The sequence below is a fragment of the Elephas maximus genome, chromosome 4 (genome assembly GCF_024166365.1).
Source record: "Elephas maximus indicus isolate mEleMax1 chromosome 4, mEleMax1 primary haplotype, whole genome shotgun sequence".
Lineage (NCBI taxonomy): Eukaryota > Metazoa > Chordata > Mammalia > Proboscidea > Elephantidae > Elephas > Elephas maximus.
In genome coordinates, this window is record NC_064822.1 from 14,631,597 (window position 1) to 14,647,863 (window position 16,267).

At 40.1% G+C, this 16,267-nt stretch overlaps 1 protein-coding gene and 1 pseudogene across 2 annotated transcripts in view; both read left to right on the forward strand.

Moving 5' to 3' along the window:
- Positions 1–16,267, forward strand: part of PITRM1 (pitrilysin metallopeptidase 1) — a 58,938-nt gene that overhangs the window by 31,888 nt on the left and 10,783 nt on the right. Inside the window, exons 16-21 of one of the 2 annotated variants that reach the window (XM_049881653.1) lie at positions 11,767–11,899; positions 13,299–13,419; positions 13,539–13,615; positions 13,933–14,098; positions 14,473–14,573; positions 16,109–16,232. In XM_049881653.1, coding sequence (XP_049737610.1) covers positions 11,767–11,899; positions 13,299–13,419; positions 13,539–13,615; positions 13,933–14,098; positions 14,473–14,573; positions 16,109–16,232 — 722 coding nt within the window. The remainder of the gene's footprint in view (positions 1–11,766; positions 11,900–13,298; positions 13,420–13,538; positions 13,616–13,932; positions 14,099–14,472; positions 14,574–16,108; positions 16,233–16,267) is intronic. The other variant, XM_049881654.1, reaches the window with a different exon arrangement.
- On the forward strand, positions 157–11,756 carry LOC126076527 (group XIIA secretory phospholipase A2-like; annotated as a pseudogene).

Consider the following 16,267-nt stretch of genomic DNA (forward strand, 5'->3'; position numbering starts at 1 on the left):
AGTTTTTTTGTCATAACAAAGTAAAATTTATATAAAAGTACAATTTACATACAGCAAATGAATAGCCTGGCTTTTTTAATGTAAATTTTAAACCCCCTCCTTTGAAAAGCAGTAGCATTACTTTAAAATTTTAGAAGGGTTAAACTGTTCTCCGCAATGGCAATGCCTCTGCGGGAGCATCACGAAGGCCGTGAGAGCGGCCCAGCCAGCCGGGAAAGAGGCACAGGCCTGGAGCCGGCGTGGGCGTGGAGCTTGCGGCGGCCGCCTAGCCCCCGGCCTGTGCCGCTGCCCAGGGTGCCCTGGGGCCTCTCTGGGGCCTAGCGAGGCCCAGTGCTGAGTGGATGGCTCCACTCCTGCAAGTGCAGTCCACGCCCAGCCTCCGATCCTCCTCCTGGTCACCACTCTCAGGTGCCAGGAGCAGGCGTAGACCACCGGCTGGAGGGCCACTCTGAAGACCATCTGGAATGGCACTCACAAGTAGACGCGTACCTCAGTGCCACCGTGGACCTCCTGGGAGGTGAGGCCGGGTTCTGCCAATATACGTACCGTGGCAGATCTAAGCCTCATCCATGTTATGGTTACAAGCTCTCCCCACTGAATGGGCGTGGCTCTCCGTGTTTGGGTTCACATTAACACTGGCATCCCTCCCCTGACGAGTGCCGCAAGCAGCACGACAGGTGCCGCAGGACCTGTGTCAAAAGGAAGAATGACTGTGCCGAGGAGTTCAGGACGGTGTCTCCAAATCTGCCGAGGAGTGCAGGAAACACTAGGACTCGCGAAGCGTGTTCAGGCGTGTGAAACAGCAGTGGGGCTCTTGTGTGACAGTGTGTTACACATTTAGACTGTGAACCACGCCTAGATAGCCAGAGCGCATGTTGGTGTCGCCGTGAAGAAAAAAACGATCTTTCAAGAAGATGCTGACCGTAACAGCAGATGAAGATGAAAGAATATAGCCTTTGACAAAGATAAAGCTGCCTTATTTGTAGATAAATTATTTTCAGACTTTACAAGATTTTATATTTTGACATTATAACCTCAAACTAAAAAAAGGGGTGTGGTGGGGGGATAGGAGGAAGGGCTTGCCTTCTCTCTCAGCCCCGCTCAGCCACCTTCCTGAGAGCTGCCGCCCTAGTGTACCAGAGGGTCCTGACCCACCCCAGGGAAAGGTGTGGTGGGGGGGAGGGATAGGAGGAAGGGCTTGCCTTTTCTCTCAGCCCCACTCAGCCACCTTCCTGAGAGCTGCTGCCTTAGTGTACCAGAGGGTCCTGACCCACCCTGGGGAGAGGTGTGGTGGGGGGGAGAGATAGGAGGAAGGGCTTGCCTTTTCTCTCAGCTCCACTCAGCCACCTTCCTGAGAGCTGCTGCCCTAGTGTACCAGAGGGTCCTGACCCACCCTGGGGAGAGGTGTGGTGGGGGGGAGGGATAGGAGGAAGGGCTTGCCTTCTCTCTCAGCCCCACTCAGCCACCTTCCTGAGAGCTGCTGCCCTAGGGTGCCAGACAGTCCTGACCCACCCTGGGGAGAGGTCTGTGCTAGGGGAGAACTGTTTAAAAGCAAGCATCTGCAGCTCATGTTCTGCAACCACATTTACAAAAAAAAAAAGTCAAAATTAAAAGTTGATTCTAAGATATGTTCAACATTAGTTTAGTTGGAAATATGAGAAAATTCTCACTTGGAAATATATTTGTTTACTATGAAATTTAAATATGTATTTATGCCTGGAAGGATCTGACTTTATTCTTTCTCTATTTTAATTGCACGTAATATGCGATTTCTTTATAACCCATTTAGCATATGAATAAGCGATGCTTCTGTTAATGGCAGGACTATTTATACGGACAAGATTTCCATGCCTGTTTCTCTGTATGATTGGAACCATCAGCTGGTAACCTCTTAGGGAACAGAACAGAACATCTGTTGTATATTATGCAGAGAAGGTGACGTGAACAAGATTCAGAAGCACAGCCACTCCTATTTTGTGAACCACTCATATGACAAATGTCATGTTTTACTATAACCTTTGCCTAAATTGGAAAAAAGAAGAATTAAGACAAATGAAAAGTTGTCGAACATAACACACATCAGAACACTATATGCTGTTATGCTCTGGTGTTTTTTTCCTAGCACTTGTCTCTTTTTTTTTGGATAATATTTTAATTGTTTTTGGTAAAGGTTTGCACAGCAAGTTAGGTTTCCGTTTGGCAATTTCTGCACAAATTGTTCAGTGACATTAGTTACATTTATCACGATATGTCAACACTCTTTTTAATTCTGTTCTGTTTGCCCCATTTCCAGTAGTGTAGTTTTCCTGCCCTCCTAGCTTCTCATCTTTGCTTTTGAGTAATTGTTGACTTTTTGGTCTTACACAGGTGGTTTTTAAGTAGAGTACCAATCTTACAGGTACTATTCTTTACTCTTCGGGCCACTCTGCTGTTTTGCTAAAAGGTGATCTCAGGGGCTAGGCTTGGTTCTAGGTTTAAAGAGTGTCGCAGGGCAATAGTGTTGTGGAATCCTCTGTTCTCTACTGTTTCAGTTTGTCTAGTGCATTTTTTTTTTTTTTTTTTTAAGGATTTGAGTTCTGCTCCACATTTTTCTCCCATTGTATTATGACCCTGGTCAGAATGGTCAGTGGTGGTAGCTGGGCACCATCCACTTCCTCTGGTCTCAGGGTAGGTGAGGTTATAGCTTGTGTAGATTTGTTCTTCTTGAAGCTTTTGGTCACCTTCTTACTGTTCGGTGCTCCTCGCAAATAGAGACTGGTAGTTGTGTCTTAGATGGCTGCCCATAAGCTTTTAAGACCCCAGATAGTCCTCACTTCACTAGGATACAGATCATGAGTTTTGTGAACTATGCTGTGCCAGTTGACTGAGTTGTCCCAGGAAACTGTGGTCCTAAGCTTTCAAATCCAGAAAACCAATCTTGGAAGGTGTCTGGTTATGCCTGAGGATTATCCATGTCTGTGTCTTCAAAGAATAAATGTGCCTGCACCTACATGTTTGTATTTACATTTACCTGTAGGTACTTCTGTAAGGAGCCCTGGTGGCACAGTGGTTAAGCGCTTTGCTACTAATCAAAAGGTCGGAAGTTCGAACCCACCAGCTGCTCAGTGGGAGAAAGATGTGGCAGTCTGCTTCTGTCAACCTTGCAGCCTTAGAGCTGGAAAAAAATGTAGAACAAAATTCTAACTGACAAAAAAAACAGGCCAAACTTACTGGCCTGACAGAGACTGGAGAAACATGAGAGTATGGCCCCCAGACACCCTCTTAGCTCAGTAATGAAGTAACTCCTGAGGTTTACCCTTCACCTTCAGCCAAAGATTAGGCAGGCCCATAAAACAGAATGAGACTAAGTGGGCACACCAGCCCAGGGGCAAGGACCAGAAGGCAGGAGGGGACAGGAATACCGGTAATGGGGAACCCAAGTTCAAGAAGGGGAGAGTGTTGACATGTCGTGGTATTGGCAACCAGTGTCACAAAACAGTATGTGTGTTAATTGCTTAATGAGAGACTAGTTTGCTCTGTAAACCTTCATCTAAAGTACAATTAAAAAAAAAATTGCAGCCTTGGAAACCCTATGTGGCAGTTTTACCCTGTCCTGTAGGGTCACTGTGAATGGAAATTGATGGCAATGGGTTTGGTTTTGGTTGGTTTATAGATAGTTCTGTCTGTTCTCACCTATATACACCCCTGTACATACCCGTATCCTGGTATGCCTGTACCCATCTGTGTGTGCTCAGATACTCGTTTACTTTGGTAGTGCGGTACTCATTACGTCCACATCTGGTGCCCCTTTTCCCATCCCCAATAAGAACTAGTCTCTGTGACCTAAAGTGTACTTTCCCCTCCCTTCTCCCCGTAACCACCAATGAACATTGGTCCTTCTATATATATATATTCTTCTTATAGAAGAGAGCTCATAAATAATATTTGTCCTTATATGTTTGGCTTATTTCACTTAACACTGTGCCCTCCAGGTCCAACCATGTTATGTTTTGGGATTCATCCTTGTTCTTTCTGATTGGGTAGTATTCTGTTGTATGTATGTACCACAGTTTGCTTATCCATTCATCTATTGATGGGCATTTCAGTTATTTCCATTTATTTGCTATTGTGAATAAAGCAGCAGTGAACATTTAAAAAAAAAAAAAAGACAAGGCAGAGCCAAGATGGTGGAATAGGCAGACGCTTCCAGCAAGCCCTTTTTACAACAAAGACCCGAAAAAACAAGTGAAATGAGTATATTCGTGATAAGCTGGGAGCCCTGAGCTTCAAAGGCAAGCTTAGAAAACGAACCGAGGGGCAGGGGAAGGAAAAGACAGTTCAGAAGCAGAGGGGACTTACCGGACCTGAATCGCGGGGAGCCCTCAGGCACCATTCCCGGAGCGGTGACGGCGAGTTGGTACTAGCGTTTGGCCACAGTTTCCTCAGGGAGAAGCAGCCAGCCACGCAGCCTACTTACACCTCCGGAACCTGAGAATAATGGTGCTCTCGGCAAATGCTAAGTACTTGCATATTTTACCACTCCCCCCCACCCCCAAGCCAGCTTCAGCGGCTGAGTTCCCTGGGCCTGAGATAAGCACTGTTGAGCACCTAGATCCATCCTCCTGGCCTTGGGGAAGGAAAAAATTTGCAACTAGGGGAAAAGATAATTTGCTAGCTCTACTAACTGGGGAAGCTCAGGACAGAAGTGGCTCCTGTCCAAGCATAAACAGTCCATGGACTTTGAGTACCTTTCCCCTCTGCATGGTCTTGCGTGGGCCTATTTAGGGAGAATTGGCCCTTGTTGGCAGACTCCAACCATTTTCAGCTGTGCAGTGGAGAGGTAGGTGTTTGATGTTTGATATTGCTTTGCCTATTAAACAAGGTCCTCACCTACCAACGTCAGGGACCTAAGGACTGGTAGTTCCACTCAGGCCACCCAGACACCCACAACAGGGGTCCAAAGATAGCTGGTACCTCCCAGTCCTTACAACCAAAAACATTGGGTGCCCGTGGTCCGTCTGCAGAACCCACCCACCTGCATGCTCTAGGGAACAGGGATGCGCTTTCCTCAGAGACACTCGGGTCGGTTCTCGGCCCCCTGCCTTGTTCAGAGCGCGACCCCCTGCTGCAATCAGATGCCGGTATATGCACCAATCACCCCTGCCCCTCTAAGACTGTAGGACAGAGCCTGTACCACACACTTGATGATCAGCTATCTGGAAACCTGAGCTAAATTCATACAGGAAAACTGAATGGACTCCTAGACTGCTATGCCTGATAATAGCTCTAGCCATCTGGGGACAGGACGTCAGAGCTCCAAAGGCGAAAATAATCAAGCCAGTTCACTCAAGCAACCCAAAGGGATATACCAAAACAAAACAAAGCAAGAAGCTATGACACAGCAAACATAAACTAATACAATAACTTATAGATGGCTCAGAGACAACATTCAATATTAAGTTACATAAAGAAACAGACCACAATCACCTCAACGAGCTCTCAAAACAAAGAATCCAGGGATCTTCTAGATGAAAGTACATTCCTGGAATTACCAGATGCAGAGTATAAAAGTTTAATATACAGAACCCTTCAAGACACCAGGAAGGAAATGAGGCAATACGCAGAACAAGCCAAGGAACACACAGATAAAGCAACTGAAGAAATTAGAAAGATTATTCAGGAACATAATGAAAAGTTTAATAAGCTGGAAAAATCCATAGACAGCGATCTGAAATTCAGAAGATTAACAATAAAATTATAGAATTAGACAACTCGGTAGAAAGTCAGAGGAGCAGAATTGAGCATGTAGAAGCTAGAATTTCTGAACTCAAAGATTAATCACTTCGCACTAATATATTTGAAGAAAAATCAGATAAAATAATTAAAAAAAAATGAAGAAACCTTAAGAATCATGTGGGACTCTATCAAGAGAAATAACCTACGAGTGATTGGAGTACCAGAACAGGGAAGGATAACAGAAAATACAGAGGAAATTGTTGAAGATTTGTTGGCAGAAAACTTCCCTGATATTGTGAAAGATGAGAAGATACCTATCCAAGATGCTCATCAAATTCCACATAAGGTAGATCTTAAAAGAAAGTCACCAAGACATATTATAATCAAGCTTGCCAAAACCAAAGATAGAGAATTATAAGAGCAGCGAGGGATAAACGAAAAGTCACCTACAAAGGAGAACCAATAAGAATAAGCTCGGACTACTCGGCAGAAACCATGCAGGCAAGAAGGCAATGGGATGACATATTTAAAAAATTGAAGGAAAAAAAAAAAACTGCCTGCCAAGAATTATATACCCATCAAAACTGTCTCTTAAATATGGAGGTGAAATTAAGACATTTCCAGATAAACACAAGCTGAGGGAATTCTTAAAAACCAAAGCAAAACTACAAGAAATACCAAAGGGAGTTCTTTGATTAGAAAATCGATAATATCAGGTATGAACCCAAGACTAGAACACTGGGCAGAGCAACCAGAAGTAAACCCAGAAAGGGAAATCCAAAAAAACAAAGCAAGATTATTTTTAAAAAAAACAAAAACAAAACCTCAAAACAGGGTAACAGTGATGTTATTATATAAAAGAAGACAACATTAAAATAATAAAGAGGGACTAAGAAATGTAATCATATGCCTTCCATATGGAGATAAAGATATAGTGATACAAAGAAATAAAAGTTAGGTTTAAATTTAGAAAAATAGGGGTAACTAATAAGGTAACCACAAAGGAGAGAAACTATCCTACACATCAAAGTAAAATACAAGAAAAAAATAGATGCTCAGCAGAAACAAAACAACAACAAATATGAAAAAAGGACAATATATAAAGATAATCTACTCAGCACATAAAGTTAAGTGGGAAAAGGAAACTGTCAACAACACACAGAAAAAAGACATCAAAATGATAGCACTGAATTCATACCTATCCATAATTACCCTGAATGTAAATGAATTAATGCATCAATAAAGAGACAGATTGGCAGAATGGATAAAAAAACAAGATCCATCTATATGCAGCCTACAAGAGACACACCTTAGGCTTAGAGACACAGACAAACTAAAACTCGATGGGAAAAAATATATCAAGCAAACAACAATCAAAAAAGAGCAGGAGTGGCAATATTAATTTCTGACAAAATAGACTTTAAAGTTAAATCCATCATAAAGGATAAGGAAGGACACTATATAATGTTTAAAGGGACAATGTACCAAGAAGATATAACCATATTAAATACGCACCCAATGACAGGGCTGCAAGATACATAAAACAAACTCTATCAGCATTGAAAAGTGAGATAGATAGCTCCACAATAATAGTAGGAGACTTCAACACACCACTTTCGGTGAAGGACAGGACATCCAGAAAGAAGCTCAATAAAGACACGGAAGATCTAAATGCCACAGTCCACCAACTTGACCTCATAGACATATACAGAACACTGCATCCAACAGCAACCAACTATACTTTCTTTTCTAGTGCACATGGAACATTCTCTGGAATAGACCACATATTAGGTCAAAAAGCAAACCTCAGCAGAATCCAAAACATTGAAATATTATGAAGCATCTTCTCTGACCATAAGGCCGTAAAAGTGGAAATCAATAACAGGAAAAGCAGGGAAAAGAAATCAAACACTTGGAAACTGAACAATACCCTGTTTAAAAAAGACTGGATTATAGAAGACATTAAGGATGGAATAAAGAAATTCATAGAATCCAAAGAGAATTAAAACACTTCCTATCAGAACCTTTGGGATGCAGCAAAACGAGTGCTCAGAGGCCAATTTATATCAATAAATGCACACATCCAAAAACAAGAAAGGGCCAAAATCAAAGAATTATCCCTACAACTTGAACAAATAGAAAGAGAGCAACAAAAGAAACCCACAGGCACCAGAAGAAAACAAATAATAAAAATTAGAGCTGAACTAAATGAAATAGAAAACAGAAAAACAATTGAAAGAATTAACAAGACCAAAATAAAAGCTGTTTTTTTTGAAAAAATCAACAAAATTGATAAACCACTGGCCAAATGGACAAAAGAAAAACAGGAGAGGAAGCAAATAAACCAAATAAGAAATGAGATGGGCGATATTACAATAGACCCAACTCCAGTTAAAAGAATCGTTATCAGTTCACTGTGAAAAATTGTACTCAAACAAATTAGAAAACCTAGAAGAAATGCATGAATTCCTAGAAACACACTACCTACCTATACTAACACAAACAGAGGTAGAAAAACTAAATAGACCCATAACAAAAAAAGAGATTGAAAAGGTAATCAAAAAACCCCGACAAAAAAAGCCCGTGTCTGGTCGGCTTCACTGCAGAGTTCTACCAAACTTTCAGAGAAGAGTTAACACCACTACTACTAAAGGTATTTCAGAGCATAGAAAAGGACGGAATACTACCAAACTCATTCTATGAAGACACCATATCCCTGATACCAAAATCAAGACACAAGAAAAGAAAATTACAGACCTATATCCCTCATGAACGTAGATGCAAAAATCCTCAACAAAATTCTACCCAATAAAATTCAACAACGTATCAAAAAATAATTCACCATGACCAAGTGGGATTCATACCAGGTATGCAGGGATGGTTCAACATTAGAAAAACAATTAACGTAATCCACCACATAAATAAAACAATGGGCAAGAATCATGATTTTATCAATTGATGCAGAAAAGGCATTTGACAAAGTTCAACACCCATTCATAATAAAAACTCTCCGCAAAACAGGAATAGAAGGAAAATTCCTCAACATAATCAAGGGCATTTATACAAAGCCAACAGCCAACATCACCCTAAATGGAGAGAGCATGAAAGCATTCCTGTTGAGATCGGGGACCAGACAAGGATGCCCTTTATCGTCGCTCTTATTCAACATTGTGCTGGAGGTCCTAGACAGAGCACTTAGCAAGATAAAGAAATAAGGGCATCCAGATTGGCAAGGAAGAAGTCAAAGTATCTCTATTTGCAGATGACATAGTCTTATACACAGAAAACCCTAAGGAATCCTCCAGAAAACTGCTGAAACTAATTGAAGAGTTCAGCAGAGTATCACGATACGAGATAAACATACAAAAATCAGTTGGATTCCTCTAAACCAACAAAAAGAACATCGAAGAGGAAATCACCAAAACAATGCCATTTACATTAGCCCCCAAGAAGGTAAAATACTTAGGAATAAATCTTACCAGAGATGTAAAACACTTATAGAAAGAAAAGTACAGTACACTTCTGCAAGAAACCAAAAGAAACTTGCGTAAGTAGAAGAACATACCTTGCTCACGGATAGGAAGACTTAACATTATAAAAATGTCTATTCTACCGAAAGCGATCTATACATTTAATGCAATTCCGATCCAAATCCCAAGGACATTCTTTAATGAGACGGAGAAACAAATTACCAATTTCATATGAAAGGGAAAGAGGCCCCGGATAAATAAGACATTACTGAAAAAGAAGAACAAAGTGGGAGGCCTTACTTTACTTGATTTTAGAACCTGTTATACCGCCACAGTAGTCAAAACAGCCTGGTACTGGTACAACAACAGATACATGGACCAATGGAAAAGAATTGAGAATCCAGACATAAATCCATCCACATATGAGCAGTTGATATTTGACAAAGGCCCCAAAACAGTTAAATGGGGAAAAGACAGTCTTTTTAACAAATGGTGCTGGCATAACTGGATATCCATCTGCAAAACAATGAAACAAGACCCATATCTCACTCCATGCACAAAAACTAACTCAAAATGGATCAAAGACCTAAATATAAAATCTAAAATGATACAGATCATGGAAGAAGAAATAGGGACAATGTTAGGAGCCCTAATACATGGCATAAACAGTATACAAAACACTATTAAGAATGCAGAAGAAAAACTAGATAATTGGATGCTCCTAAATGTCAGACACCTTTGCTCATCCAAAGACTTCACCAAAAGAGTAAAAAGACTACCTACAGACTGGGAAAAAGTTTTTAGCTATGACATTTCTGATCAGCGCCTGATCTCTAAAATCTACATGATACTGCAAATACTCAACTACAAAAAGACAAATAACCCAATTAAAAAATGGGCAAAAGATATGAATAGGCACTTCGCTAAAGAAGACATTCAGGTAGCTAACAGATACATGAGGAAGTGCTCACGATCATTAGCCATTAGAGAAATGCAGATCAAAACTACAATGAGATATCATCTCACTCCGACAAAGCTGGCATTTATCCAAAAAACACAAAATGACAAATGCTGGAGAGGCTGTGGTGAGATTGGAACACTTATACTCTGCTAGTGGGAATCTAAAATGGCACAACCACTTTGGAAATCGATTTGGCACTTCCTTAAAAAGCTAGAAATAGAAGTACCATACGACCCAGCAAACCCACTTAAACCCACTCGTTGGAATATATCCTAGAGAAAGAAGAGCCTTTACATGAACAGATATATGCACACACATGTTTATTGCAGCACTGTTTACAATAGCTTAAAGATGGAAGGAACCAAGGTGCCCATCAACAGATGAATGGATAAGTAAATTATGGTATATTCATACAATGGAATACTACACATCGATAAAGAACAGTGAGGAATCTGTGAAACATTTCATAACATGGAGGAACCTGGAAGGCATTATGCTGAGTGAAATTAGTCAGTTGCCAAAGGACAACTATTGTATAAAACCACTATTATAAGAACTTGAGAAATAGTTTAAACTGAGAAGAAAATATTCTTTTGTGGTTACGAGATGGAGGAGGGAGGGAGAGTGGAAGAAGGGTATTCACTAATTAGATAGTAGATAAGAACTGCTTTAGGTGAAAGGAAAGAGAACACACAATACAGGGGAGGCCAGCACAACTGGACTAAACCAAAAGCAAAGAGGTTTCCTGAATAAACTGAATGCTTCAAAGGCCAGCGTAGCAGGGGCAGGGGTTTGGGGACCATGGTTTCAGGGGACATCTAAGTCAATTGGCATAATAAAATCTATTAACAAAACATTCTGCATCCCACTTTGAGGAGTGGCGTCTGGGGTCTTAAATGCTAGCAAGCAGCCATCTAAGATGCATCAATTGGTCTCAACCCACCTGGATCAACGAGAATGAATAACACCAAGGACACAAGGTAATTATAAGCCCAAGTGACAGAAAGGGACACATGAACCAGAGACTCCATCATCCTGAGACCAGAAGAACTGGATGGTGCCCAGCTACAACCGATGACTGCCCTGACAGGGAACACAACAGAGAACCCCTGAGGGAGCAGGAGAGCAGTGGGACACAGACCCCAAATTCTCATAAAAAGACCAGACTTAATGGTCTGACCGAGACTAGAAGGACTCTGGTGGTCATGGCCCCTAGACCTTCTGCTGGCCCAGGAGAGGAACCATTCCCGAAACCAACTCTTCAGACATGAATTGGACTGGACAGTGGGTTGGAGAGGGATGCTGGTGAGGAGTGAGCTTCTTGGATCAGGTGGAGACTTGAGACTATGTTGGCATCTCCTGTCTGGAGGGGAGATGAGAGGGTAGAGGGGGTTAGAAGCTGGCAAATTGGACATGAAAAGAGAGAGTGTAGGGAGAGAGTGGGCCGTCTCATTAGGGGGTGAGTAACTGGGAGTATGTAGCAAGGTGTATATAAGTTTTTGTGTGAGAGACTGACTTGATTTGTAAACTTTCACTTAAAGCAAAATAAAAATTACTAAAAAAAAAGATTAAAATGTTACTGGTAATAATAAAATAATTAGGTTATTTTTGTCTTTATAGCTGGAGAAATCCCTGTTCAGTACTGTGCCCAGCCAACCAATGGCATAGTGTATTTCAGAGCGTTTTCTAGTTTAAACACACTTCCTGAAGAGCTGAAGCCATATGTGCCTCTCTTCTGCAGTGTCCTGACCAAGTAAGAACAAAGACACAAAAACGTGTATATCATTTAATATATATTCGTGTATTTTATTAATGAATATTTTCTGTATGTGTATTACATTGAGAGTAATCACTTCAGTGATTCATTTTATTTTTCAAAACTTGATGTACCAGTGTATAAGTAAGGCCTATATTTGTCTAGAATTTGTTTTCTTATGAGAATTATATTTTCTACCATAAGAGCTCAGCTGCTAACCATAAGGCCGGCAGTTCGAGTCCACCAGCCCCTGCCCTATGGGGCAGTTCTACTCTGTCCTGCAGGGGTCACTAGGCATCGGAATCAAGAGGACGGCACACAACAACACAGTATATTACGTTAAAATATTTCTGAATCTATAGAATAATACTTCTAGAGACATATATCTCAGTGACTATTTTTTGAAGAGTTTGAAAAATGAATGTTTTTAACAAAAAAATGTGAGTAATGAAATGTAAAATGCAGCCTGGGGTAACCTTGAAGCATCATGTAGCATACCCTTTTTCCTTAGTTTACTTCTCAGCTGAGCGTGTAATCACTGCTCTTCTTTGTAAATAGATGTCTGTGAATATACTGGAAAATGCGTGCGCAGGTACATGCCCTGTTGTGTAACCCTTTCCTTCTGCTCCATTTCAGCTGGCCACGGATGGCAGGCTAAACTGGAGATAATCGTAGCTGCAGGCTTTCTTTTCCTACATTTCAGGGAAATAAGGGGAAATCAGACAGCTGCAGCAAGCTGTGTGGGGCCTGTTGCCCGATGTAGTTGTAGTCCTGGCTGAGTGTGTGATCAGATGAAGAATGTCTTTGACCTTTGGAAAGTTCTCTGCCTTTTTAATTTTTTTTTATCTAAACAGCTCCCTCTGCTTGTCCTTTTATGGTTATAGTAGTTTTTGAAAAGCCGCACAGTTGTGGCCTTGATTTAAATTATCTTTTTCACTAGTAGCATCGGTTAGAATGTTTCTTCTAAAAGTATCAATGCTGAGGTGACCATGTGCTCTTAAAAACTCAAAGACTTATTCTTTAGATCCTCTTTGCCCCAAAAACTGCCAGATAGTGAAGCAAATAAAGTACGTTAGAATGTTTCGGAAGAAGAAAAGAGTAGAGAATGCCCATAAAATATTAAAAGCTTAGGACTGGAAAAGCATAGTTGGATATTTTTAGAGCTAGACGTTGGCTGTTTCAGCCTCTGGTAGAGTTCTCTGTAGAACTTCCTGCAGGTTGCCACCTGGGAGAGGGCAGCCAACAGTCTTAGAACTAATTGTGAAAAAACAGAAGTTTGTGAAGGCTATGGTTATTGAATGAATTTAAGCAACTTGGAATTCAAAACGCATGATTTTTAAAATGTCATGGTGAAGTTGGCCTTGAGAACGTAAGAGATCTTTCTTTGCTGTAATAGGCTGGGCTGCGGCACTCTTAACTATCGAGAACAGGCTCAACAGATAGAACTGAAAACAGGAGGGATGACTGTTTCTCCGCACGTGCTCCCTGATGAGTCACATCTAGATACCTACGAGCAGGTAACGGCTTCTTTCTAGGTCACGCTACGCTCAGAAGTTTGTTTCTCCAGTGTCTTTTGCTTTTTTCTTTTAAATTTACCTCCTGATTAATTTTTTTTTTTTTTTCTTTAATGATTTAGGGTGTGCTTTTTTCATCTCTCTGCCTGGATCGAAATCTGCCAGACATGATGCATTTGTGGAGTGAAATATTTAACAAGTAACATTATTTGCTAAAGATGTTACTTCTGGGGATGTATCAGAAATCTAAAGTCTGAAGTATTCTAAAAGTAGAGGATTTTACTCATTTGTTGGTTGTTGATTTTCTAACCTAATTTTATTTATAATTTCTGTGGACTCTTGTAAAATTTCTGAGGATGTGTAAATAGTCTGAAAATTTACACTTTATAAATTTTCTATCGTAGTAAGAGGGTATAAACATGTATATATATGTGTATATATATATTTTTTCTCATATTAGGGAAGGGAATAGGGATGGATCTCTCCAGTCTCTATTATATTTTTGTTTTTCCATAGCCCGTGCTTTGAAGAAGAAGAACACTTCAAAGTCTTAGTTAAAATGAGTGCTCAAGAGCTATCAAACGGAATCCCAGACTCTGGCCATCTGTACGCATCCATCAGGGCCGGCAGAACTCTCTCGCCTGCAGGAGACCTGCAGGAAACCTTTAATGGGATGCATCAGGTGAGAATGGTTTCAGGGAACATTTGTATTCTGGTGTATTCACATTTTTTCCAAGGTTGCTAAAATAGTCTAAGTTATTTACATCTAGAAAAGCTAACTTTCTAATTGCCTACATTTCACGAGGAAAATTTTATTTTCACTTGCCTTTGGTTTTCTGCCACCTTCCCTCCCAACCCGACCGCTCCCCTGAGGCAGACGTCTGCAGCCTGCGCGCGCGGGCGTGCTCACACATACACACACGCTCCTAATTGGGACCCTGCTCAGGCAATATGCTGATACCAAGGGTCTGTAGTGTTCAGACAGCAAAGACCTGTCTGTGGTTTCTGCTGGGCCCAGTGACGTCTGTCACCATATATTTGATTCTTTTGGTTTAGGTCAGGTTAATGAAGAGAATTGCCGAAATGACGGACATTAAACCAGTACTGAGACAGCTTCCACGTATCAAGAAGCATTTATTAAACTGTGACAATATGAGGTGAGGTTTCGTGATTTGTGTCTAAACAAAGGCCTTAGGACTCATCCCACTTCCTTAGGTTTAATTTTTAGAATTTTTTTACTTGAAGCCATAATTACATGAACTTATCTTTAAGATAAAAAGAAAACTTGGTACTGGGCTTGATTACAGAATTGATTCAGACTTTAAATGTTCTCTTAATTAAGAATTCATTTTCTGTGGGGAAAAAAGGATAATATTTTAAGTTTAATAAAAATTGTGGGAGGTGAGGGAGAAAACAAGCTAATTTAATCCTAAAACTGCAAAGTAGATTCACTGCAAATATTTAACATTATATTGCTTCCAAAGTCAAGAGTAAAGTTATATAAACAGAAATCAGTGACTCCAATAAAGGATGGTGTGCTTAAGATGAAAGTAAAAACAAAATTCCTTGTAAGAATAATAATTATGCAATGGTTCGAGGAAAACATCTAGCAGCTCAGTCATATAATAGACCGTAGGCCCACAGATTGAGGACAATTAAACTTAAGAAATTATTAGTTTGTTTTCAGCATCTTACTACTAGTGATACTAATTTAGTACTGGCTACTACTTAAACAAGACAGTGTTTCCTTAAATCACTTTGTAGTTCTATCTAAAGAGTCATATACTTTCTATAACTTACCCCAATTAAATCTTGGAAATCATGGCCAGATTCCACAAGGTGGGCTCTGTGAGTAATGGCTCATGGGGCATAGGTCAATGCATAGGCTTTCTTGTCAGGCAGACCCGGGTAATAATTCCAAGCCTAACACAGTTATCTTGGGTAGCTTAACCATTCACATCTTCTCTTTCCTTCTCCATAAAAGCCTACTTTGCAGGTTATTGTAAGGATTAAAAGAAGTAATATATATAAAACAGTTAGTATAGTGTTTGGAATGTTGCTAGCGTTCGTTCAATGGTACTTTCTATAAAGTTAACTAAATTTAGAATCTAGGACAGAAGGAAAAAAATACACTCTGTCAAAGTATTGTATATTTTACATAACTTTTAGTGGATACTATTTGTGGCTGTAGAATTTAGAAGGATTGTAAAATACATTTTTGAGAGCCTGGTAAAATTTTGGTTACTTATAAGTTTCTATTTTTAACAGCCAGTTTACATTTTCAAACGGTTGATTTCTCTTTAAGTTTTTGATGTTCTCATAAGTCTGAAGGCATTATTGAGGAATCTTGATATCTTTGTTCTCTCTACCCCTTCAGGAAAAAAAAAAATTTTTTTTTTTTTTTTTGAGGGTCAAAAATCCACCTTTGCATCTAAAGTGCTGTTTGTTAGCTGTAATGCACTTAAATGTATGAAAGGTTTTTGGTAACGTGAAAGCTCTCTAGAGAAGTAAGATGGCTGCATTCTTTCCATACTAGGCTACTGTTTCTTTTTAACATTTTTGAACATGGTTTTATATAAAAACTACATTATTCACTTTTATTTTTGTGTTATTTATAAAAAATATAATGATTAAGTAAAATAGTATTTTTTATAATAATGGTTTTCTGTGTGTGTATATATGATTTTTTAAGCAGATGTTCAGTGAATGCAACTCCTCAGCAGATATCTCAGACAGAAAAAGTAGTAGAAAGCTTCATTAAAAACCTTGGTAGAAGTAAAAAAGAACGAAAACCTGTCCGTCCACATGTGATTGAGGTAACCATAATAAAAATACAGCTAGTAGCATGTGC